This window comes from Pristiophorus japonicus, chromosome 5 (assembly GCF_044704955.1).
Source record: "Pristiophorus japonicus isolate sPriJap1 chromosome 5, sPriJap1.hap1, whole genome shotgun sequence".
In the NCBI taxonomy this organism is placed as follows: domain Eukaryota; kingdom Metazoa; phylum Chordata; class Chondrichthyes; family Pristiophoridae; genus Pristiophorus; species Pristiophorus japonicus.
Genome location: NC_091981.1, coordinates 103,642,822 through 103,667,724, shown reverse-complemented (window position 1 = coordinate 103,667,724; position 24,903 = coordinate 103,642,822). Strand labels below are relative to the sequence as shown.

At 36.4% G+C, this 24,903-nt stretch overlaps 3 protein-coding genes across 4 annotated transcripts; all 3 read left to right on the top strand.

The window, feature by feature from the left end:
- Window positions 1–3,918: 3,918 nt before the first annotated feature.
- On the top strand, window positions 3,919–4,917 carry LOC139263863 (homeobox protein Hox-A6). The gene is made up of 2 exons (XM_070879919.1): window positions 3,919–4,417; window positions 4,621–4,917. Exons 1-2 carry the CDS (start codon window positions 3,988–3,990, stop codon window positions 4,878–4,880), a joined length of 690 nt encoding a protein of 229 aa, XP_070736020.1. The 5' UTR covers window positions 3,919–3,987; the 3' UTR covers window positions 4,881–4,917.
- Window positions 4,918–6,915: 1,998 nt separating this feature from the next.
- On the top strand, window positions 6,916–8,372 carry LOC139263862 (homeobox protein Hox-A5). Of its 2 annotated transcripts, XM_070879918.1 has the most exons (3): window positions 6,916–7,114; window positions 7,154–7,501; window positions 7,980–8,372. In XM_070879918.1, exons 1-3 carry the CDS (start codon window positions 6,916–6,918, stop codon window positions 8,228–8,230), a joined length of 798 nt encoding a protein of 265 aa, XP_070736019.1. In that variant the 3' UTR covers window positions 8,231–8,372. The 2 variants fall into 2 exon arrangements, with proteins under 2 accessions (XP_070736019.1, XP_070736018.1); XM_070879917.1 differs by having other exon boundaries at window positions 6,916–7,501.
- Window positions 8,373–19,984: 11,612 nt separating this feature from the next.
- Window positions 19,985–21,170, top strand: LOC139263861 (homeobox protein Hox-A4). Its single transcript, XM_070879915.1, has 2 exons — window positions 19,985–20,417; window positions 20,771–21,170. The coding sequence occupies exons 1-2, from the start codon at window positions 20,000–20,002 to the stop codon at window positions 21,094–21,096; spliced, it is 744 nt and encodes a 247-aa protein (XP_070736016.1). The 5' UTR covers window positions 19,985–19,999; the 3' UTR covers window positions 21,097–21,170.
- The last annotated feature ends 3,733 nt before the right edge of the window (window positions 21,171–24,903 follow it).

Here is a 24,903-nt window from a genome sequence, read left to right as displayed (position 1 = left end):
ATTAACCGTTCTATGAGTTGCTTTGTGGATTAGGCCAGTAATCAACGTTTTGCTTGCTTAATACCTGAATGTACTGAACTCGACTAAAGTGACATTTAGAGCGCATTTACATTAAATTAATTGTTTATATTTAAAACGGCTGTAAGCATGAGCTTTGAACTGCGCTCAGAGAAGAATGATAACCCCCACCATTGTGCACTGTACGCTCCCTATAGTACTAAGAATATGTCAAGTTTTTGAGTGGAATATTTGTACGTCTGCAATACATGCCCACAATTAGTTATTTTTTTCTCTTCGATCGTTAGTAAATAGTTAATATTTATGCAAAACGTAGAAGGTAAAATACGAGCGTATCTATGGTTAGAAATAGAAAATTAGATTTAAAAGCCAGTTTGTGATTGCTGATAAAAACTGAAAGATATTAAATCCGTTCGCTGTAAATCTACGAAGTCTCGTTAATTATATTCTTAAACTGTAATAATAATCCATAGTGAAGATGTCAGAGCTTTTCTAGATTTTTTCTTACTGGTGGTAGAGCGAAAGAAACGTGAATTGGAATTTAACGAAGAGTTTGAATTCACTCTGAAGGTTCAAACGTGTAACAAGAAGCTGTGTTGTCAATTAACCGAGAGTTTACTAGACAGGCCCGTTTTGTGGTGGTTAAATAATGCAGGCTTATTTTAATCTCTTAATAATACAACTATGAATAAACAGAGCCTGCAAATAAAACATCCGATCATTTAAACACTTCAAGGATACATTACGCTTTGGAAGGTGTGAAAGTTACTACAAAGTAATTGGAAGATTTATACTGCTTCCTTGCACTATGTGTAGTTGAAAAAGCGACAACTTGTTAACGAGAGATGAACATACCAATAATTATATTAAGCGCCAGGTGGGTTGCCATCTTGAATCACGGCCTCGCATTTCACAATTTCAAAGAGGTTACGTTGATTTCGGAAAAATGAGGTGAGTAGTTTAAATACGTGTTTAAATGTTACTATTTTGTAAAATCGGTATTGGTCAGGAAAGCGATAATGTCGTTTTAAGTTCACTAATAGCTTCAAACTAAGACCCAGTTATACCTAATAGGCCAGGAGAACTAAAGTTATTTATGACTGGAATTACATCTGCTGCAACTGATTAGGCTGCATCAGTCCTGATCACCCTAGGAACAAATACGACCTGGCCAGAAAATCCCCTCTTATAAACAACATGATAAAATCTCATTTACATACTTGTGGATTTCACAGTATTCCAACTTTCTTTGTTTAAAAAAAACGATTTGGCTGACATTCTTACTTCAACAGTGCGAAAATTCATTACATTAAATTCTAGATTCACGTGTTTACAATATATTCTTTTATATTATCATTCGGAAGTTTTTGCTATCTGCAAGGAAATGAAAATAGACCATCGGAAGGAATAAATCGCAATGACAATACTTTAACCTTTCGCAGTCGATTTCCTAATTAATTGTTAGCTATGGTGGAAGGGAAATGAATTGATACTGTACTTTCTGAAAGCGTCATGTTAATTTAAAAGATGAATTGAAAAATATAGTATCAAAGTGTACATTAGAAATTTAAAAGTTCAACTTGTTCTGCGTTCTTTTCCGTTCGAAAGATAACTACAGATCAAGTTATCGTTTAATGCATTATTTGTGCTCTCAAAGTGCCATTTACCCCACTCTGTGTGTTCATACTCTAATTATATTGCTTTGTTTTATCCAGTTTTCCTAAGACATGTGCAGCAGCAGTTGTGAAGTGGTTATTAGCCGTTTCACCTAATTGGAAAATAATAGCTGTGCGTTACACAGTGCCCTTTTGTTCATCTTTTAATATCATCTGTATTTCGCTCATTTGCACCACACCAACTTGTGAAGAGTCCCCGTTATAAGCGTACAGCCATTGTGGGGGCTTCAAAATCAAACCCTCAGGGTTGTGTAATGAATGTCACGAATAAACGAAAACTTAAAATAAGACGTAAAGCAACTCATAAACAGAACAGATCAACGTTGATGAGAAAACTTCGCATTTATTAAAATGTTATGTACAATAGGAAGAACAAGCACAAATTACACAACATAGTAAAAGGCTGTAGGACAGTAACTGAGGAAAGCGGCAAGCGTCGGCCTTTCATTAAGAGGGTTCGAACTGACGTGTTCTTGCACATTTTCCTCCATAGTTGTGCTGCATTTATACTCACACCTCGAAAAGACATAGCTTTTGATTTCGGCCGGCTTTCGGGTTGGTATTTTTTTAGTCAGTCTATAATTAGGAAAGAAAGACAGGTATAAGCTTTTAAGACTGAAAATTAACCTACTCGTGGTATTTTAACAACTTGTAATCAATGAAAGAGCATCCATCCCAAATAGACATTTTTAGCATTCAAAAATGTTAAATTATCCGACTACTAAACAACCGCGTTTATCATTTAGCCTTAACTTGCAAGCATTGTCCTATAATTGGTATGTTTCTAGTTCAGTTATAGGTGCTATAAGAATATTTACTACAGTGCTTAAATATTTGCCCTATTTAAAATGTATAAAAATACTCGTCATATATATATATTGTTTACAGTACTCTAGATATTTCATTATGTGATGTAACAATTGTTGACAGGAAAGGAAACCTAACGAGATAATGAGACCTTTAGCAAGGAGCCCTGAGCTTCCGTTCTTTCACTGCGATCTGATGCCGCGCTCAGGGCGCAGTAAATGCTCTGTTATTCCAAAACACAAATGTCTCCATCGAGATGTTCAAAAATGCCTAATTATTCCAAAAGAAACACTCCACTATTTTATGGTCGATAAAATCTTAACAGGGTGCAATTATGGAAAATCGAAGTTGGGATTTGGGGAATATTAGCGAATTTCAATCGCATGCAATTAAAAACAACATTCTGATGGAAGGGAGCCCATATACTGGCTTATCAAGTATAACATTGAGCTTCTGTATGTTTGCAGGTCGCTTGGGCGTTTGAAGAAACCTCGTGAACGTTGGTTAAATACTTTTCTCTAGAAGTACTGTGACATTTGTATACTAAATGCACATGTATATGCATGCATGCTTTAATGAAGAGCGCTGGTGCAATAACAATTACTACCACACACAATTACTGTGAAATCTTTTAAAGCTAAGATATCGCGTTGCGCTCTTGTGTTGGGATTTTCTTTATAAAAATATCAAAATTAAATCTATAAATCATCTTCCTGAATATATACTCTTATCACCACGTTCTTTCTATTTATTTTACCAGTATTAACTTACTGAATGCTGAATGCAGGGATATTTGGTCTTGTGGGTTTCAGTGTTTATAGACGCTATTGTTCTTTACCGAGTTTAAAATGGACAGAGAAACATATTATGGAGAGACTGATGTCTGATGTTTCTCAAACTAGTCCACGCAAGCTAACAAAAGGAATCATGTGTCTGCATGATCCAAATAGAGAGCAGAATTAATAGAATTAATCTATTCTTGCAACTGTTACTTACCTGTCTAAGCTACCCTGTGCATCTACCTATAACGCACATCTACTGAACTAATGATTTGTTGATTTATTTCTTATTATCGTCCATTTTCTATCATCTATCTTCTAATCACTGTTGATCCAGCTATTGTTGGATACATAATGCACAGTCACATTTCCATATGTGGGGCTTTTTAAAATGTGTATGCATAACTATACCCTGCAACATAATAGTGTTCTTATTGGGCCACTAATATTCTATTAGAACCACCTCTGTTATAGTTCAGAACTGATTTGGTTGTTTGTAACTTTGCTAGCAGAGTCGCCGGATCTCCAGGGAGTTTTTTGAACCAAAGTCGGTTTCTATTGGCCAGAGACTGATCAGCTGGTTATATTTGCTGCTGTCGCTTTGGCGCTCGGCCATCCTGAAACAAACCACCTCGATGACTACTAATAGCTAAACCACATTGTGTACTAATACATAACAAATCATATTACTACAGAGTGTGGAGCAAATGAGTTCGTATTTCGTGAACCCTACTTTCCCTGTTTCACTGCCCAGTGGCCAGGACTCCTTCCTCGGACAGATCCCACTCTATACAGCGGGGTATGATGCTCTAAGGCACTTTCCAGCTTCCTATGGGGCAACGACCCTCCAGGACAAGAGTTACTCGTCACCTTGTTATTATCAACAATCCAACTCAGTAATAGCTTGTAATCGTGCATCGTATGAGTATGGAGCTTCTTGTTTCTATACTGAAAAGGATCTAACCAGTGTTTCGCCATCCAGTAGTGGAAAGCATAGAGCCCAGGATGACTTTTTTCCCTCAGACCAACATTACAAAACAGATTGTGCGCAAAACAAATTTTTAAGTGAAGAAGGAAACGACCGGAAGTACAGTACTCCAATTTATCCTTGGATGCAACGAATGAATTCAAGTTCTAGTGAGTATTTTTTGTCGAAAATAATAAGAAAAAAACTTTAACTGCAGCACTTAGTTCCAACTTTACGTAAAGAGTGCATGAATATGTTAATTACTATGTTAAACGCAGCACAATTATTTGAATTGGAAAATTGAATAAAATGCTTCCTTTGATAATATTAGTTATTTTTTCAATTTCTTTTGCATTTTTTCCCCTCCATACAGGTTCTGTATTTGGGCCACATGGGCGTCGAGGGCGACAGACCTATACACGATTCCAAACTCTTGAGCTGGAGAAAGAATTTCACTTTAACAGATATTTAACTAGACGCCGTCGGATAGAAATTGCCAACGCACTCTGCCTCACAGAACGTCAGATAAAGATCTGGTTTCAGAATAGGAGAATGAAATGGAAAAAGGAAAACAAACTTCTAAACACAACAGAGTCCAACAGCGAAGAAGCGGAGGATAAAACAGGGGAGTAAGAGCTCGAATTCAAAAGAAGTTAGCCTGGGCCTTTCTGTTTGGTAGTGAGTTATTATGTGCTCATTCTGCTAAACAGTACAGAAAAAAATATTCGTATTTCTGTTTGTTTTCGTTGTCCCTCTTTTTGAGCTTATGTCTATGTATAAGTGGTAGAGGAAGTATTCAAATAATTCTGCATTCCATAGGATGCTAGCATTATACGGTATAGGATTAATTGTTTTATAAATGCGACGTGTGAATGTTTCTGCTTCTATAGGCGTTACTATGTGATGAGTTTGTCTACAAATAATACCCCAATTGTTTCAATGGATAGTTTTCTTCGCAGATATAATTTGACACTCTTCAAATAAATGTACGCAGTAGATATGCCCATTTGCTAATGATAAATATTGTATTGTATAAGTCCATATTTTACCTCAATATTTCTTTTTGTTTTGGGCTAATTAAGAGGACACAGTGTTCAATCAGCTTGTGCCATGCTTTCTCTACAAAGAAAAACATTTATATTTGCTTTTGACTTGACATTCGTACTATAAATAAAGCTAGGCTGGCAACGCTATCGCTCTTAAACTGAAATTTCGCGAATAAAATTTTCTTAAATATATATTATAAATATATACAGTAATATATATATAAATAAGCTGCCCGATATTCAAGCGTTTAGCCTTCAACTAAAGCTGCCGAAACTTTTTTTGTATTAAATAAGCTGTGAAAGGAAACTTAGCACTGTGAAATTGATCGGTAGATGTCCTTGTTTCAGAGAAGAAAATAGACAGTATACGTGGTAGGAATGACTATTTGGTTTCTGGGTCCATTAAATACGGCAATTTTCACTAACTGCACAATTAAAGACGTAGTTGGACCCGCGGTTAAATTATGAAGCATTCTTCATAATATTTACTATAGCATTCCTAGAAACAGTATCCAACACAAAGCTCTTGTTTTGATTAGGCGAATGACTATTTGTAAAGTGGGCTCTCTTTTGTTGGATACACTATTGCCTTTCTTCCTAATCGAACCAACACAAAACTATGTGCAAATAAATTGTTTCCATGTAAATTAGGCACAAGGCGACGTTTATTTACCAGTCGGAAAGGGGTTCTGGTTTAACATGTACTGTGTAATAAAGTAAATTGGAACGATTTAAATGCATTTTCAATATACGTGACATGATTTTTAAGAACACGAAGATTGGTTTGATAGTTTAAGTGTGCGATACCTTCGAAATTTCCACAAATACGCAAAAATAACTCCAATATTATGAGCTGTACGGACAAAACAGAATTTTAAAAAGCGTAACATATGAAAATAATTGGTATTTTGATGCTGTACGATACCGTTCCCCCCCCTGAACTAATCAGCGATGACAGCCCAGGCGTAAGAAAAAACACTAAACGCATAATAACTAAAATTAAATCTGATTTGTTTAAAATTCAAAACAAACCAGTTACAAGAAAACCTCGAGTCCTATTTGTAACACTATCAGCGCTAGCACATTAAAAAAATCTGCGCTTGGGGATTGAACAAATGTACCGTCACCTTGCGTGGATCTTTTTTTTTTGAAAGATGCCCTTCTCACTGGTTTATGTGGTTTATTCTACGAAATGTAACGGTTACGTTTGAAATGTGTGGTAGCCTTAATTCGACCCGAGGCCGATTGCCCCGTTGATCAGAACCACAGGATCCATAGCCTCAGTCTCCAGAGGGTGGCGCGCAAGGACAACCCAAAGCTACGACTGGGAGCCGGTGGCGCGCCTCCGTGCGCGTACCCCTCATTCTTCCTTCCACGCAACCTTCCAATTTGCAGTCACAGTGCACGGATTTACCTCTAGAGGTCATCAGCGAGAATTTACGACTGGACAACAAAAGCACGTGATTCCAAATCGTACCCCATATTTGGGCGCCTACGTAGGAGGGAACGAAGTACATGTCCCAGTCATTTCCATAATTCATCATAAATTGTGCAGGGTGCTAGACGCACAAACGACCAAGAGCCACAAATCAAGTAAAAAATAAATAAATAAAAAAAATCAAATGAGCTCTTACTTTGTAAACTCATTCTGCGGTCGCTATCCAAATGGCCCGGACTACCAGTTACATAATTATGGAGATCATAGCTCGGTGAGCGAGCAATACAGGGATTCTGCAACGATGCATTCCAGCAGGTACGGCTACGGTTACAATGGGATGGATCTCAGCATTAGTCGTCCAGCATCTAACCACTTTAATGCCAGTGAAAGATCTCGAAGCTACTCTGCAGCAGCAACAACAGCAGCAGCAGCAGCAGCAGCAGGACCAGAAGCAGGAGCAGACACCAGGTACAACCAACCTGCCACATCCACTCAGTCTCCTTCACCTGACCCTCTGCCCTGCTCCGCCGTGGTCAGTCCGCCTGCCAGCGACAACCACCATGGAATCAAAAACTCCATAGCAAGCCCAACTACCTCCTCAAATTCCAGCAGCAGCAGTCACATCAGTAGAGATGGGGTTGGCACGTCGCCTGGTACTGAGGATGACACCCCGGCAAGCAGCGACCCTCCAAGTTCACAGAACGGGCAAAGCACAGCACAACAGCAGCCTCAGATTTACCCCTGGATGCGAAAATTGCACATAAGTCACGGTAAAATCCCTCCTCTCTTATCTTTGCAATAGTGGAGTCCTAAATTACCCTGGATGTTGTAAATCAAAGCGCTAAATATACACGCTAATGTTTTTTAATATCTCTGTAAGGGTCATCATTTTTAAGTTGCTATTATTTTTGGAACCATTTGGGTGATGGGGTATTTAGTGTTTAGTTGCGTATCAGTAATGTAAGAGTAAGTAGGAATGGATAGATAGAAAAAGGTGTGGTTGATTATGGGACTGCTTCGTCCCAGTGGATACTTTAACATTTAGTTCTAGTTAAGTTTCTAAAGTCATTTTGTTATTTAGGTATAGGAAGAGCGCAGAGGTTAGCGTAGACATGCGTGTGCTAAATTTCGGTATTCTGCTTTCAGTTCGTCTTTATGTATTTTGTAGTGTATTTCATATTCGACAATGTACTGATTTCACTAAACAAAGGATTCATTTTTGTGTGTGTGTGTGTGTGTGTGTTACAGACAGTATGGGAGGACCAGAAGGTAAAAGAGCCAGGACGGCTTACACCCGATACCAAACCCTGGAGCTGGAAAAGGAATTCCACTTCAATAGATACCTGACACGGAGACGACGGATAGAAATTGCACATGCTCTTTGCCTCACAGAGAGACAGATTAAGATCTGGTTCCAAAACAGGAGGATGAAATGGAAAAAAGATAACAAGTTAAAAAGCATGAGCATGGCCGCTGCAGGAGGCGGATATCGTCCATGATCAATAAAAGTACTGGGCAGTAGCTGACCAATTAGCATAATGTCAATACAGTACTGACTTCCAAAACTCTTTTCCCGTGTTACTTCTATGAAGAAAATCATTTCCATGTTGCTGTATTCCAATCTTTGAATCGTTAGTCTGTTTTCTGGTCGTACTGTTGCCTGTACAAGTAATCTGCTTACAGTATATTGTCTAGGAGTAGGATAGCCTTGTGAATTATAGCTGTTTTAACTTATTTATATTAATACAAGCGGTGTTACTTGAAGTAACTGTATAAAATCGTCCAGTAAAAATGTAATTATGTATTGCACTCTGCAAAAAAAGTGTATGTATGTGTTAGTGATGCTAAATGTCAAAATAGCTCCAAGCTTGCAATACGTATTTAATTTCAGACCATCGTCCTCTGTAATTGATATCGTAGTGTTAAATCACTGAGATGCTACCTATTCTGTGTTATTAGTGAGCAGTGAATTTTGTGAAGGATATTGCGACTTTGAACTGTATGTCTATGCTGTGCCTTTGTATGACTTTGCACGAACTCCAATAAGTGGCTCTTAGCGCAGCGTCAGTGTATGTTTTTTGTGACAAAGGATAAATATAAAGCCTAAAAGACTGGCAGTTTAAGAAATTCGTGATGAGCTTTTGTATTTGTTTTTAAAACTGACTGGAAGTTAAAATAAAGTTTCTATAGTAACTTTCCTGGACTTTGGCCTCCCAGATAAGTATTTCTGTTGCGTCTGTTGTCTTGTGAATTAAATAGTTTCGAATATTTCCGTTTATCATCGTTTTAGTTCCAAACTCTCTCTGAAAGCAGTAAGTTTGGCCTAATCTGTACAACTTTTCACCATTCCTCCAGATGGGTGTCTTGCAGCTTGGATTTATGACAGGCAATCAAGTTGCGCAAACTTATAAAATCGGACGTTCAACAAATATATTTCTAAATCTCTGCTTATTGGAAATGGTGGAATTCAGTAAGGATTAGTACAAACAATAGTTAAACGTGGTGTTATATTGTAATTTGGTATATTTACGCAATTCGAAGTAAATGCGTTCGCCTCTTGCAGTGCCATTCCATGTGCCCTGTTTGTTGCGCACTTCAATACCGTTTGCTAAATTGCACAGTTCCTGCTAAAACCCAATTTCTTTTTTGTTGCTGTTGCCTTTCTTATACAACCCCCCTTTATAGACGTGTTTCTCGGAAACTCTATAGTGTTGGTTTGAGGAAAAAGTGAACCCTGAAGCACTTCGACCACTTTGTTCCGCAGGTAGGCGTTAGTCACGTTCTCTCAACTCCTCTACCAAAGTGTAGCGTAAACGTTTTCCAACAGGTATTTTTCACTTTATAGAGTTAACTTTACTTACCGCGTGAAGGCAGGACAGCAAATTCGCCTCTTAGTTCCTGACAGCAAGGGGGATCAGCACTTTTACCCTTTCTGCTTACTGAATGCTTGCTCTTTAAAGTTATAAACAGTAAACTTTTATACACCTCAGTTCCTGCTATATGACATTTGGGTGCCAAATGAATAGGGTTTTGTCTAGGAATTAGATCGTAAAATCATCCATAGCGCAGACTGATAGCCTCACTGGCTATAAAAAATCACGTGGTGTCATTAAAGTAAGTTTTATGGTTTTGGGGAGTTGACAACCAACAGTATATTCTACATAACATATAATCTCACTGACGCTGCACTTCATTTGGCTCCTTTGCAGATTGCGTGTGCAGACAGGCCACTCAAATGGCTAATCTTCTTGTTCAGAGGACTATCCACAGCTCCACAACTCCAGTGTACAGGAAAGTTGCATTTTCTTGTAAGACAAGGTAAATTGTGTTGAAATATTATCGTTACTTACTTTTCACGAGGAAATTTGGCCCAGTAAAATGGGCCTTAAGCAGCACCCAGAGTGCACTGAGGCAGAAATGTGTCTGGGTAAGCTACTGACTGGTTTCTTTCTGTGTTCACATGGAGCTTCTATTTTATAAACCAGATAGAAAATGAATGGGTAAGATTAGAAAAGGAAATAACTTTTAGAGGGAAGAATGGGTTCTAATTTTTTAATATTTTATGTGGTACATGTTTTTAGAAGATACTCAATTATTTTTCATTAAAATTTACTGGTATTGTTCAGTACCTTCATATTGTGGGGTAATCATTCTTATTCCTTTTTGCGGTTGCTTTCCCCGCAAACTGTTGTGCCATTTTATTTGCTTATTTGTGTTTTGCTTGTGGGGAGTGGTATGTTTCTATTGTGACAAGTCTCCAGTTGGTACTGTTACAAAGTATATATTTTCAGACGTCTTCATTGTCATGCATTTTGGGAAGTTGTAGGGCACTGACACTTTAATGAGTATTGTGTAAGTGTTAACAACTTGCTATTACTCTCAGTGTTACAGCAGAATCTCTGTCGTCACACACGAGCTGATTAAGGTACACACAATGTACCACATGCATGCTCTCACGCATCCAAACAATCCCCTCCTTATTTTAAATTTAAACTTTTATGGCGACAATCATCATTCTCTTGAGGAATGAAAGTACACGTATTATAAATAAATATGTTAATGAAGAAGAACAAAACAAAAATACAAACAACCTGGAATGAGATATAGGTGCGATTGAAACATTTAGAGAATTAAAAAAAATATTTGAAATACAGCCAGCGGAAGAACTACAGTAACTTTAAATCTGACTGTTGTAGCACTAACATTGATTTTGGTGAATTGCAGGTTTCCCACAGTTGTGACTGACAAACCATAAACTTTATGACCGTTTTTCATTCTTTGAAGCTTCCGCAAGTCTAGTGTGTATATGGAGGCATACATGTGTAATTTAAGGAGGACTGCTTGAAGATTTAGTGCTTCTAAACAAAAACTGCAGATTTTAGTAAATGTGGAAGACTAGTTTCTATGGGTATTCAAAGTTTTTCTATATGGACAAATCCTATAGTATCGGAAGTGGAGATAGCAGGCAACCACACGGTTTAAAGGGATAACACGGTTGAAAGCAATTACCATCCAGAATTTCTACTCAAAACATTCCACTGCAATTAGGTTCGTTTTACGATGTGCTATAAAGATCCAACAGTAAATAAAGGAAATCGGCCCCTGTATCAGTACAGCAGTTCCGGATCGGCCATGTCAATCGCGTCAATCTGTTGTAATTTCCTCTGTATTAGTTTACATTTAAATATGACAGTTTAATATATCATCTGTCCAAATCACTTAAATACTTTTTTATAACAAGACGAAACAATCTTTAGTTTCACTCAGTACTAGGGTGGCATTCAGACTAGCATTACATATCAGTTATAAGATTAACAATTGATTTACGTGTAATTACTTTCCTAAATATTAGTGATTGTGTTATTTCGTTTCAAATTGCACAAAGGTTTGTGCTTTTGAAATATTTAAATTTCGTCGAAGTCTCTAAAACTGTGCAGTTTAAAAATCCGAGACTCCAAAGGGTGGGGGGGGTGGGGAGGGGGCGGGGGACACAATGTATATTCAAAGGATTAAATATGTAAATGTTTATCTAAACTGCATAATCATATACGTAAACACAATGAAGACTTTCTGTGGGAACCGATGAAAAGATAAAGTAGTTATGGGGCTCTTTTCTAGAAATACAGAATCCCTGACCTTTCATCAAGAAGGGAGTTATATATTCCCGAAACGTAGAGATTTTCTTGTTTCTGCATTTAGTAAACAAGCTCTGTGTGTGAGAGAGGAGTTCAATTCTTTCTGAAGAGAACTGTGTGGAATTGTCTTTCAGAAGAGCTTTTTCTATGATTGGGGCTGCCATCGTACGTGTATGCAAACTTATGCAATTTTATGGGGGGCGGCAGTTATCGGGGTGCATTTTACAAATGTTTCCTCAAGAAGTCTCTTCACGAAAGAAAAACATGCTATGCAGTATAAAACACATCTGTTCCATAGGTCAAACATAAGTTATTAATAAAGTCTTCAATTTCTGTCACAACCGAGGATATAAGCTGAAATCGCAGTGAATCAGTTTCCCCGCCAAAATCTCTATTACAATTTATAAATCTGACTGGCCAGTCTAACTATAAATGTGAGGTCTTTGCTCTATCTTACATTAAACTATTGCCAAAGTTTTGTTTGAGGCACTTAATCCAGAGCTATCACATATCATATCTGTACCTACCCTTTAACATGCCATCTCATTAATCAGTGGCTAAAATAAAAATCAGCTACTGTTCGGTTTCGCCAACAATTCTCTGAAGCATATCGCGAAAAAAAAATACAAATGTAAAACAAATAAGAAGCTGTGAGTAGTAAAATAAAGAGGTGGTCGCCATAAAATCTGGAATGCGACGTGCTTACGTTTCGTCTGTGTTAAGGGCACCGAAAGGACAGCACATTTTTCAATAGCAATCTATGCTAGTTTGTCTTTTGGACACAACAGAATTTTCCCTAAGCATTGCAAATGAGCTTCTTCAACAAATCCAGGGCAGGACGTACTGTTAGTTTAACAGTTTCCTATTTGTAAACCTGTGCAGCTGCATATTATGTGATGAATCTGTTCAGGACCCCCTTTCAGCGAATTTAGGGGGCTCCGCAGCATTGTGGTTTCCTAATTCTGAGCAAAGTAACAGATAATTGATTTGGCGTTTATTAGCGCAGTAAAATATCTTAAAAGAGGAAGCATTAATGCTGCTTCTTTTGTATATGAACACGATACGTTATAGTACAAATCACTATGAGCAAAATAAATAGAAATGCATGTGTGATAATATCGTCATGCACATGGTAATCTAATATATCATTTCCATATTACAGAATAATGAAGCAGGATAAATCTTTTACAGATTTGTTTCCTTTTTCAATTCTATTTACTGTATCTATCTGACTTTTAGCGATCTAATTAGTTATCATGGAACTTCATACAGAATCCTCTGCAATCTAAACAGTGCTTTGAAGGGTTTTTTTAAACAGAAAGTAATAAACTTATATGAGTTTCAGGGGCTGTAACATATTCACATTTTAATACTTGTATTTGTTTTGCATAATGTCCTTTGGTACTCACCATTTATGAAGTTAACAGATATTCAGCAGGCAAAAAAAAACAACGTAAGGACGCAAATTGTTACCAGATAGTCTGCCAAGAATTTCTCAGCAATAAAGTTTTAGCTGCAGCATGACTTTGTAGAAATAGAGGACTCCTTAAGTCTTCCGGGAATGGATTTATTAATAACTGCGGTGTTTACTTGAATGCAAGATATTGCAATACACAGCTGAAGGATTGCATTGATATCATTGCATCATACTATAGTCAGAATGGGGAGAAAAAACACATGAACCCACTAAATAAACCTTTTGCCTTTTATTTTGTTATCAGAGACAGATCGTTTCATAAAATAAGGAAGCAAAAGTAATTATTAGCAACACAGTACTTCTCTAAAAACATATTAGATAATAGTAATAATAGCATTATGAATTACGTCTATATATGTATTTGTATTTGTCAACGTCGTAGTTCGCTTGAAGAAATGGACACTTTGGAGCTAATCTTTTAAACAAAATGCACATAGAATCAATACACAAAAGCAAATTTAAACAACATTTATTATTTTCTCTTCATTTGATATTTTGTTATTGCTTCATTTTAATGCTTGCAGTTACGATATGCTAACTAATATTGCACTATTTTTTCTTAGAGGAGTGTGATTAAAATAATCTGTCTTTGGCACAAAAATTTAAAAAAACATATGCACCCACCCTTCCCATTTTTGCCAAAATATGCTACTTGAATCGTGGGTTATTTCATTGTTCTAGGGTTTTGCGTTGCTTAAACCTAAGAGGATATGTATTCAGGAAAGAGAGAGAGAAAGAGAATTACAGGAAAATGTATCTGCACACTCTGCGACTCACCAGCAGAGCTCGCTTTAGACCAAGTTCACAGTCATATTGTATTAGCATGGACTGGGAGCTCACGCATCCATTGTTCTATCAGTACAACAAAAAAGGACGGAAATACTAAAATAGACTCAAAAGCTTAATGAATTTGTTTTTTTTGCTATACTATCTATAATTACATTGGCTGGCCGCTGCAGTAAAAACTTACCCACTTTGGCATATCCAACTAAATAAAAGAGCACTTGAATAAACAGCTTGCAGACAGTTGAGGTTCATGCCATTTTTGAGATTAAAGAAATGTTTCACTTATGGGGGACGGGACGAAAGTGTGGTTTCGCGAGGAGTGGGGTGCGGACGATGCCTTCATCATTCCCAAACCTGAAATTAGCAGTATATCATGAAAATAGTGAACGAAAGGGGATATTATTTCAGACCTCAGTGGTGCTTTGAAAAAAGGCTCCCTGTACCGTGGTTGGTAGGGCGGTACAACTGTAGGTCAAAAAGTTGAGGGTCAAAAGTTTACGTTTTGCACGACTTGTAATCATCTGCTCAGACAGAGTTTGATGTCAATGTTATAGCGCGATCTTGACTATCAGCACAAAAGATAAAATAGCTTTGAGTTACTCGTGTATCATACTCTGGACTCCAGGTGAACCCTAGCGACTGAACGACCTCAATTACTGACGAAAGGAAAGAAAAAAATATTCTTTTCATGATCGAGACACGTTGTATTTCATCTTGAAAAATTGACCACGGTAATTTTTCTATCTGCTGTGTATGTGCAGCAGGTAAACTTTTAGCAACTGTACAAACAAAATTAAGAGACTTTTCACGTAAAAAGAAATCGAATTGTTTTATTTGAATTCGCCTTTTTACGCGTCGAATGCCGTTTTTTTGAGATCGAAATACAGCAGCCGTCTGCCTATCAAATTACACCACACAACAGTGTACACCGTCTAACTCAAGGCAAGATCGGTATCAGTTGGCTTAGATTCACAGACATTCCCCAGATTATGAACCCGTTTTAAAAATATAGAAACACTGGTGCTAATTTAAAATTAATCAGCATTTCAAAAATACATATATTTGAATTTATATGTAATTTAAATCATATAGTTTGAAATATGTGACCTATTTTGTATTTCTTTCAGTTCCGTTTAGATAGTACAAGAATACTCTCAGGCCCAGAGCGATAGAATGCTTATCAATTTTTTTAAAAGTCCCTTGTCTACAATGCAGAAATAACATTTATGTATAGCTCTTCAAACACTTTTATTTATTTTAATAACTATCCGACTGTGCCTTTCACTCTTATTTTCTCACTGCTAAAATACATTTCAAGAATAATATAAAATCGATCAGCATAACAAGCATGATAACCTTATTCGTAATGTAAATAAAGTATTACAATTTAAAATTAGCTGTGGCCCGTGATGTTTAAAGTAAAGGACTGAAGCCCATTTCACATGATTTGTGAGATTTCAGCATGTAAAACAAGAACACATGTTGTATGTGGTATTAAATCCTTTCCCAGATATAATATTTGATATCAAACATAATCGTTTAGCTGCACCTTTTCCGTTTAGATGTCTTCAAGATAAAAGTCAAATGTACTTTATTTAAAGATGCTACAAGAAAGTTTAAAACCATATTAGCTTATAAAATTTTAATGTTATATCACTTCATTCTCACATATTGCGAGAAACGAGATACACAATTTCTGACATATCTATTTCGGAGGTCAATACTATTATTCTTCTACTCTGTGCAACTGGAGAATGTGTACCTTCGAAAACATAATAATTAGCACACAGGTAATGGATCGGTTAAAAAAAGACGCATATTATGCAGAGATAAACGAAAATAGTTTTTATTACGAGCTGTTCAAAATATACACCATATACTAAAATTTGCAAAAGACCAATCATTTAATATCTGAGGTTACAATAAATGCATTATTCAATAGGTTAAGAAGCCTTCTTTATTCGCAGTCCACAGAACATTTTCCAACAAATCGCATTCCACTTGAAATATAACATTGATTTAAAATACAAACTTTAGCGTGTATGCATGTATGGATAGATAGGGAGAGAGGCTGACAGAAAAAAACGGACGGAGAGAAATATCGTGGATTTAAATGAAAGAGGAGTACTGCATTTTATAGTAGAGAAGAGCATAAAAAATATCCATTATATATAATCTGACCTTTTAATCTCCTTGAGAAAGATGAGAAACGTATTTCAAACGAATAATTTCGTTTTGCTAAATTGACACTTGTTACTAGAATAGTTTGCAAGACATTAAAACGTAAGCGATAACACATGGATTAGGGTCGCTAAATTGATGAAATAGAAATATGTGGATTTTTGTCACTGTTTTAAAACGGAAGATTACAAATTGAACATAATTTTATCCTAAAAATCTAAATTATTTTAGGATTCGATTTAAAAAAAAAACAGCCTGCTTAAGTTTTGAACCCTGTAGCACACAGATGGAGGCACAAATGAGAGATTTGAAATGAATTGCAGATGTATTGGTAAAACAAGGCAGTCCTTTGTGTAACTTTTTTTGCAAGTTAAATTAATTTCAAATTCCAACAACAAATTATCTAATTACAGAAGCCGTTAAATGTTATTCAATATGCCTCCACTTTAATTGCTTTCTGTGATACATCAAACAAAACATTACACATCTATTGATTTTTACTAGAAACCGTGTGCATTTTATTTACAAATATTTAAAGACGGTTACCGAATGGGCTATTGAAACACTCAGGACTGCATAGAAACCACTCATTTTGCCTAGTTTCCCCCTCTACAAAGGTAATGACCTGGGCAAAACACCCTGATATTTGAAAGAGCACTATAGGCCTTTTAGAAATGGCTAAGTCCAAGGCCGAGGTGAAATTCAGGTCACCGCGTCTAACAAATATGAAAATGTCGCCTCACGAATGGCACGCCTTGTTACTTAACAAAGACTGTCAATGTATAAGATTAATAAGAAACAAAATGCACACGGTGTCACTTTTCGGTCACTTCCAAACTTAGCTTAGCGTATCCCTTACGAAATCTCATTTCATTGAATAAAATCTTTTGTTTTGTTTCCCGTGTTGTAGTCCAATAAACGCACAGTTGTGCAGCTCTGTGGGATGTGGTGCAAGCCTGCTCGAAGATATATCTTCCAAATGTATATTTTATTTGTTTTATTTTGTTTGTCAGTCGGACACCGGCTGTTTTAACCATATGTCCCAGATATAATTGGAAAACAATCACAAGTCACCTTGGTACAATCTATCTGATACACCCCGAGCAGTGCTGACGGATTCAGACGGTAAATGAAGAAATTATGGCACTCTTTATCATCTAAACTACTGATTTGCTGTTCGGAGGAGAATTAAAACTGGTAAAGTCTAATGTCTGATTTATCAAACCTTGAAACAAATCTTTCCTTCAATGCTTCGGATCTTGGATGATCTTTTACGTAAAACAGATTTCATAATCTCGACACTTTCTAAAGTGTAAATTTGATATTAGCTCTTAAAACACACACGTTTTCGAAATGTAAAAAGAGTTAACTTTGCCTTTCGCTTTAAAATGGCTGTAAATCTACCCTTGCAGTAAAAATGTCAAATGTGCACGCAGGCGAGGTAACACTTGGGGGTCCTGGCTCGATCTCTGTTTATTATGAAAAAACTGCAGAGGGGACTGACCTGCATTTGCTCGTTCTAAGTAATGCCTTGTGTTTATGCAATAAGAACCTTTATTTCCCATTTTTCTACAAACCGCTTAAATACACACATTGCCCCAGCTAATTACTCGACTGCGTTATTTACAGGCAAGTTACGTGGTCAGAGCAAAACGATGCACATCGCCCCTGTCAACGAGAAGAAAACACATTTTTGGAAAGTTGAATTTTATGGGAGCTTTTTTTTGCGAAAAGAGTTTTAGTGACATCATTTGGACCAGTTTACATTATAAGACTGTTTCGTAACCATTTAAAATATATATTATGACTGACCTAAATATAAACATTTACACAAGATGTTCTTGGTGAATAAAATAAAATCGGACAAAATATTAAGTCTATTTCCATGATGATTTACCCTACACATCCCCTTTGTATAGTGAGCAGTGGAAATAAACGTGTTCATTACACGGAAAGGCAATTGATTTTACTGCGAGATATTTAGCTGAAAGCGTTCTAATGGACGATTACACTGCGCAGCAAAACAGGGTGGGTTGGTAAATGTACCCTACAAACTATGTGTTGTAATGGTTGAAGAGGGTTCATTCTAATGAAATGTTAGCTTGTATGTCCGGATAGAGTATATTGTCCAAACATTAAAACAGGGTTTTATAATGCGTCCTTGATTGACAAGAACTCATGTTGTGAATCGATTATATTTCAGGGAAGAAGGCATATTGCATATGACTACTTTGAAAAAATAACGTGCAGTGTATCTAAATTGTCACTTTTCTATTTAGTCAATTTCATATTGCGTGCTGTTTGAGGTAGATAATAATTCAAATATAAAAAATTATGTCATTTTAATCACGTTAACTAATATGACAAGCTAATTAGTTTGCAAATGTTTACGGCAGGTTATGTTTGTTTCTGAAAAAAGGAAGTAAACATTACAAGGCGTTACCAATTACTGCTGGTGTTTTATATGTTTCTGAAACGGATTACATTTATTGAAGTAACAAATTATACTATATTCAGTCTTAATCGTGTGACTATGTTAGAATCACCTGAAATGTAATTGATATAGTCAGGATTTAATTATGTAGGGAGTTTGAAATTAGCAGTTTTGTTCCAAAATTCAAATGTACAATACAAAATGTGTGTTAAATACCTTAGAATTGAGCTCCATTCAATTTAATCGTTTTATAAATAGTTGTGTTTTTGTGCATTAAAAAAAAGTATGCGATCAGTATCTACTTTTACTGGGTATCTCGACTAACAGAATGTTCGTTTCTATAATTTTATTTTATGCAGATCAATTAAAGAAGGGCTAAAACAGAATCTCGCAGCACAGTATTTTGTTAAATATACCACATTACAATCGAACAAGTAAATTATGGCATATTGTAACCAACATTTATTATGCCGAGTAATAATCTCAATTGATTATATAACGTTTATGTAATATATATATGCAGTAAATGGACAAAATCCTCTAACGTTGCCTTAGTTATTTAACACTTCGGCATATACTTTGAATTTACATTAAGCTCTGCAATGAGATATTCGATCTTTTCTAAGACTTAAAAATACGTATTTTATTTAATAATCCAAGTATTTTCGCAATTTTATTGAAATTCTTCTTGTATGGGCTGGATCTCAGAATGTCTTTGATAGCATCTTTTATACTAGAAAGGACACGCGAGTGTGTTGAATTCTCGTAATTATTTTCCCAACAGTCTTAATTTTGTCCCAGAGAAAGCACTGAAACATGTTTTGTAGAGAAGCATTCTCAGAAAAGAGTAAACTATTTCAGACAGTAGCAGATCTCTGCTGATACTATCTTGTGATTTTTCCCCCGTCAACATACATTTTCAAATATTAGCATTCGATAAAACATCTTAACATCATTACCCATTTTAGATGATTTTAAAATTAGTGTTTTCCTGAGTGTTGCAGTTTTTTCTTTCTATGCGACAACATAATTTCAGGGGAAACGAGATTTTGAATGATAATATGGAATTTTTGACTGGACTCCATGCATTCATCATTGGTGTATTTCCTTATCCGGGGCCCACAGCTACTCATCCCATTGGCTGCTTACATCACATGGACAGCTAACTTTATACACTTGACAGCAAGTAGGAGGGTTTTATGGAACAGAAAAACGACAACGCGAGAAAAATTAGTATTTTGCACTTCAGAAATTAATGACCATGAGTTCGTTTTTGATAAACTCCAACTACGTTGAGCCAAAATTTCCACCTTGTGAGGAATATTCTCAAAATAACTACATACCAAGCCAATCTCCTGAATACTACGAGCGGCCGCGGGACCCTGGATTCCATCATGAGGCACTATACCCACAATCAAACTACCCAGAGCCGACCTACAGCTTCAACAATGTCCAAGGCACTGGCAACCAAGACATGTCGCAAAGGGGTCATGTGCAGTCGCAGGCTAGCCTCCAAAATCACATACCGAGACAGAATCAGCTTTGTGAAGTGGTCCCAATAGCCACACCAGCTTTGTGTAGCCAGAATGCGAAAAATTCCACTGCCCAGAAAGGTACTCTCAGCAAAGAGCCCATAGTTTACCCGTGGATGAAGAAAATTCACGTTACCACCGGTAAGTAACTAAAGCTAACTGAAACAATTAAAATTCACTTGAAATCGGATGTGCGGAACCCTTTCTGTAACTAGCCCTTTCATGAGATTTACGATCACCTAACTGTTAGGTCGGTAATTACAGCGCCCATAAATTTGATTGCCCTGGCTCTTGCTCCTGGCCATGTGTCTTTGATGCTTTTCTAACCTAAATACCCAGAGCCATTTTATTGCAGTAGATTGTTCTCCGTTGTCAGAACACTTTGAAAAAAAAGTCTTGTCTTTTATAACCTTCATTCACGTGCATCTAATCCCATTGTCAGATTCATGCCTGTGTCTGTATTTATGTTTGGTTACTTTTTTTGTTTTGTTCAGTGAACCCAAATTACACTGGAGGAGAGCCCAAACGGTCTCGAACTGCTTACACGAGACAACAAGTCTTAGAGCTGGAGAAGGAGTTCCATTTTAACCGTTACCTAACCAGGCGTCGACGCATTGAGATTGCACACACTCTTTGCCTGTCTGAACGCCAGGTGAAGATCTGGTTTCAGAACAGAAGGATGAAATGGAAGAAAGATCACAAACTGCCTAACACTAAGATGCGTTCTGCTAGCTCATCATCTTCTGCAGGCCAGCAAACACAAGTACCCTCCCAGGGCCCACAGCCAGATGGTTCAGCACCAAATTCATCAAGCCTATAGCTGCTTCGAGTCTCCAACCCCTCTCCCACAACATAGTTTGGACCAAAATGTGTTTGCCACATAACTGACTTGAATGTGGAGGGATTTCTTGCAGTGAGAATTTTCTTCCAGGTGGATGCTGTTAACCCCAAAAGGGACAAGCATTTATATTGTGTTAACCTATTCTCTGCAGACATTCAAAGTGTTTTCTGTTTGATTGGGTACATTCTGTATCCTTCATTAACTCCACATGAACTGATGCTTGGTTCTATCAAAGTGGCTGTTTCCATGATATTCAAAGCAAAAAGAGCAGAGGACAGTGATTAATAGATATTGTGAGGAACTGTAAGCGTCATAATTTCAACTAGTGTAGTCTGTTGGAATATTTGTGAGAATTTAAGAATAAATCTGTTTTAGAAAATGAGAGAGGCAGCAATATGTGTGGATGTGGAAAATGGTTTTAGAGTGATTAACTGTCCAGATGCTACATATATAGAAAATAAATTATGTCGCCATCATTATTTAACGTGTTTTTTTTAATTTTAAACCTGTATCCTCTATATAGTTGTGGTACTGGTATCAGTATAACGAATGTGCAAGGATCTTATCCAGAGATTTCAGACGAGTCGTTGTATATTTAACAATTTTGGTACAGTCCAAACTGTGACGAAACCGTACAAATCATTGGTAAGATTTGTGTATTTTTCTGTGGATATTTCAGTGTGCTATGTGCAGTGCCAAATGTTGCTAAAACGAAAGACATAAATTACAGTGTAAAAATAAAGCCCGGGCTTTAAATAAAATGGTAATTCGTGGATCAACTCAGTTCTTATGTGTATAATTTACTTCCAGTCAGGATTTAGCAAACACACAGAGAGTCAGACTTTTTTCGACTCCAAAACGTGACTATGCATTTAAGTGATTTGGTTTGACTATATTTTTGTTCATATTCTTATTTTCAAAATAAAAACATTTTTTTAAAAACCCCACTGCAAAATATCTAGTGTAGTTCTGAAGAATAACTCAGAGAACGAGGATAAATTACTGCCTGGATCTAGATTTCATATTTCTACAGCCTTTCCACATCAAGTTCTACGTCACCAAGTCGTAAATAATGCAGTAAAATGTGAGGCGATCAAATAATGTCAGCTATAAGGTGGCGAACACGGCCTTTTGTAACCCTAAATGTTATATATCTGATCCTAGAGTGCAGTGAAGTCATGTGGGATTATTTTTACTTTGACTTTCTTATACTGTTGTGCTTTCTCATACATTACAGAATTTAACGCGACAGTAACATTTTAAATATAAAATCGCAATGAATACTTATTTTATTACATGTACTATATGGCCAAATAAACCATAAACTGCAGAAGTAAATATTCGAATGTATACTGTGATTTAATTTGTTAATCTTGGGGAAAGGGTTGCTAAACAATTTCACTGAACATTATATTCTAGTTCTATAATTATGATAAAATTCGAATATGATCAATGTTATTGATTGCTTGAAGACATAACAATTATCAGGGTCCCTGAAAGAAATAGTATACATCGGAGGTTTCTTTGTACAACAAATAATGCACTTCTTCAAAACCATGTTATCGATTTTGATACATCTGTATGTCCGAGCAGCCATTTAAAAATCACAGCAGAAAAATTCGTTCATAGCTGTTCGTTTCCTCGTCAAATAGAATGGATAATAAGAACAAACGATATCAATACACAGAATGCACCATGTTAATGGTGGGGAACATACACTTCATTTATTAAGCATATTGGATGTATTTCCCGCTAAAACTATTTTGTCTAAAAATTGGAAGACGCTGTAATTATGTGAAATTGCTCACAAATAATGTATTCAGAACTTTCGGTGGGAATTTCACGAAATGGATACAATTTCCTAATTTCAGCTTCTTCAGAGAGAAAAATATATTTTGCTGCGAACTAGACAAATATTTTGTTTTTACAAATGGCAAACAACAACTGCTAACACTAGCAGGCATAGACTTTCTTAAATATGTTTTGTATAATAGCTTTAAGACGAGCGCAAAAGCATATAGAAAGACAAAGAATAATACGATGAGAAAATTCAACCCCATTAGGCAGTCGTGCTTGCTTGTCTGTAAAAGGAATTTTAAACAGATTGAAAATACCAGATTTTACCCAGAATCATTAATCACCTCATTCAATAAATACTTCTTTGTATACTTCAACAGCAAGTCTGAAGGGCGTTCTTTTGGAAAAGTGTGTGTGAACACACTGGATTCTCCCGAATAAAATGTGGCCATCTCGACGCACACCATGTCTCCCCACCACCCCCCCTCTCCACCTTGGAATAGTTGTTTCTTGTTGGACAATGTTTATTACCACAGAAAATTATAAAACGCATATTTTCAAAGGCAAAGCTAATTTACAGTATTTAACGGAAGTTTTGGAAAGTACAAGTTTATTAAAGCCAATCCTTTATATGATCAAACTTTAGGCGCCGTTGGCAAATGAAAACCCGTATGCATCTTTATTTTCTTTCTCTTTGATGTTTTAGTTTATTGTAAATCGAACGGTCTTTTGTAATAAAACGTTGCATTGTTTATCAACGGCTGGGCAACCAGAGTGAGTTCACCAAGAGGACAAATTTTCTGACCGATTAGCCATTTTTAGCGGCGCAGACTGACCCCTCAAACCCTTGACCTTTACAAAGATGGACAGTGCTCTTTCCACTATTTCCTATGCCTGCAGATAGGAGCTTAAAGAATGTCTTTCGTTATCAAAAATCTCTTATAAAAAATCCAAATAATATATTTTAAAAATTAATGTTTACGTATACGGCGATACTGAGAGAAAGGTTTATATATTGTGCATTTTACTGTGTGGTTATGTGCTTGTGTGAAAAATAATATTGATTTATACGTAATCGCGAAAAGTCCGTTTAAATACAATCTTCGTACGTGGTAAGAAACAATGCTTGTTTTAAATGGTTCAGTTAATAAAATTTTTGTAGTTAATGGTTGTCACAATTTAAAAGAATGGTTCCAATCCTTCACATGTTACTGTGAGATAATTCACTTATTGTGGGAGTGGGGGTGGCTCTATTGTTCTGATTATTGAATAGAGGAGTAACTGGCATTTTTTCCATCAAACACATGCTTACTTTCTAGAAATTATATCTGTGCCCGTAGCTCTTTGCAGCCAGTATTTTGGAAATGTATTCGTATTTAATTTTTTAAAAATGATGCAACATTTAGTTTGTTCATTCAAACGTGCAACCGCATGATTTCATCAAACTGAAAACACTGCAGGTTGAGTTTAAAGCACAATTAAAGCAGGTAGCAAAATTGCCACCAACCATTAAATTCACTGGAAGTATTTTTTAATCAACTGTTTGTAGAACACAATGTTCCTTATCACCCTTAAATGAACTAGCCTATGCACTGTGGTAATCGTGGGCTTTCTAAGTCTACCAGACATAATAACAAAACTAATACACATTTAGGTGGTAAAATAAAATATCGACTTTGGCTATTGAGGGTCGATTCGGTGTCAAATTTAGCAGCCTTGCGGGGATGTAAAGTCATATATGAAAGAGTTTGCCTTACATGTGACTGTTATATACGCGGGGTACTGTAACACTGAGCTTCAATATCAAACTGTCAGGCGGACAATAAAGACAGCTTGAAGAAATGACCAAGAATATTGGAGTGAGGCAGTTCGAACTATAGGTGACATAAATGGCAGACCTGTCAAATCTGGGATCAGCATAAGCCAGTCATTTTTGTATTACCACATACCAGCAAGTATCCAAAGACTAAAAAAAAAGCCAGAACAATA

Coding starts and splice junctions, on each gene's coding strand:
- LOC139263863 (XM_070879919.1), top strand. CDS start 3,988: ATGAGTTCGTATTTCGTGAACCCTACTTTCCCTGTTTCACTGCCCAGT. Junction 4,418..4,620: donor ACGAATGAATTCAAGTTCTA/GTGAGTATTTTT, acceptor CCCTCCATACAG/GTTCTGTATTTGGGCCACAT.
- LOC139263862 (XM_070879917.1), top strand. CDS start 6,916: ATGAGCTCTTACTTTGTAAACTCATTCTGCGGTCGCTATCCAAATGGC. Junction 7,502..7,979: donor AAAATTGCACATAAGTCACG/GTAAAATCCCTC, acceptor TGTGTGTTACAG/ACAGTATGGGAGGACCAGAA.
- LOC139263861 (XM_070879915.1), top strand. CDS start 20,000: ATGACCATGAGTTCGTTTTTGATAAACTCCAACTACGTTGAGCCAAAA. Junction 20,418..20,770: donor GAAAATTCACGTTACCACCG/GTAAGTAACTAA, acceptor TGTTTTGTTCAG/TGAACCCAAATTACACTGGA.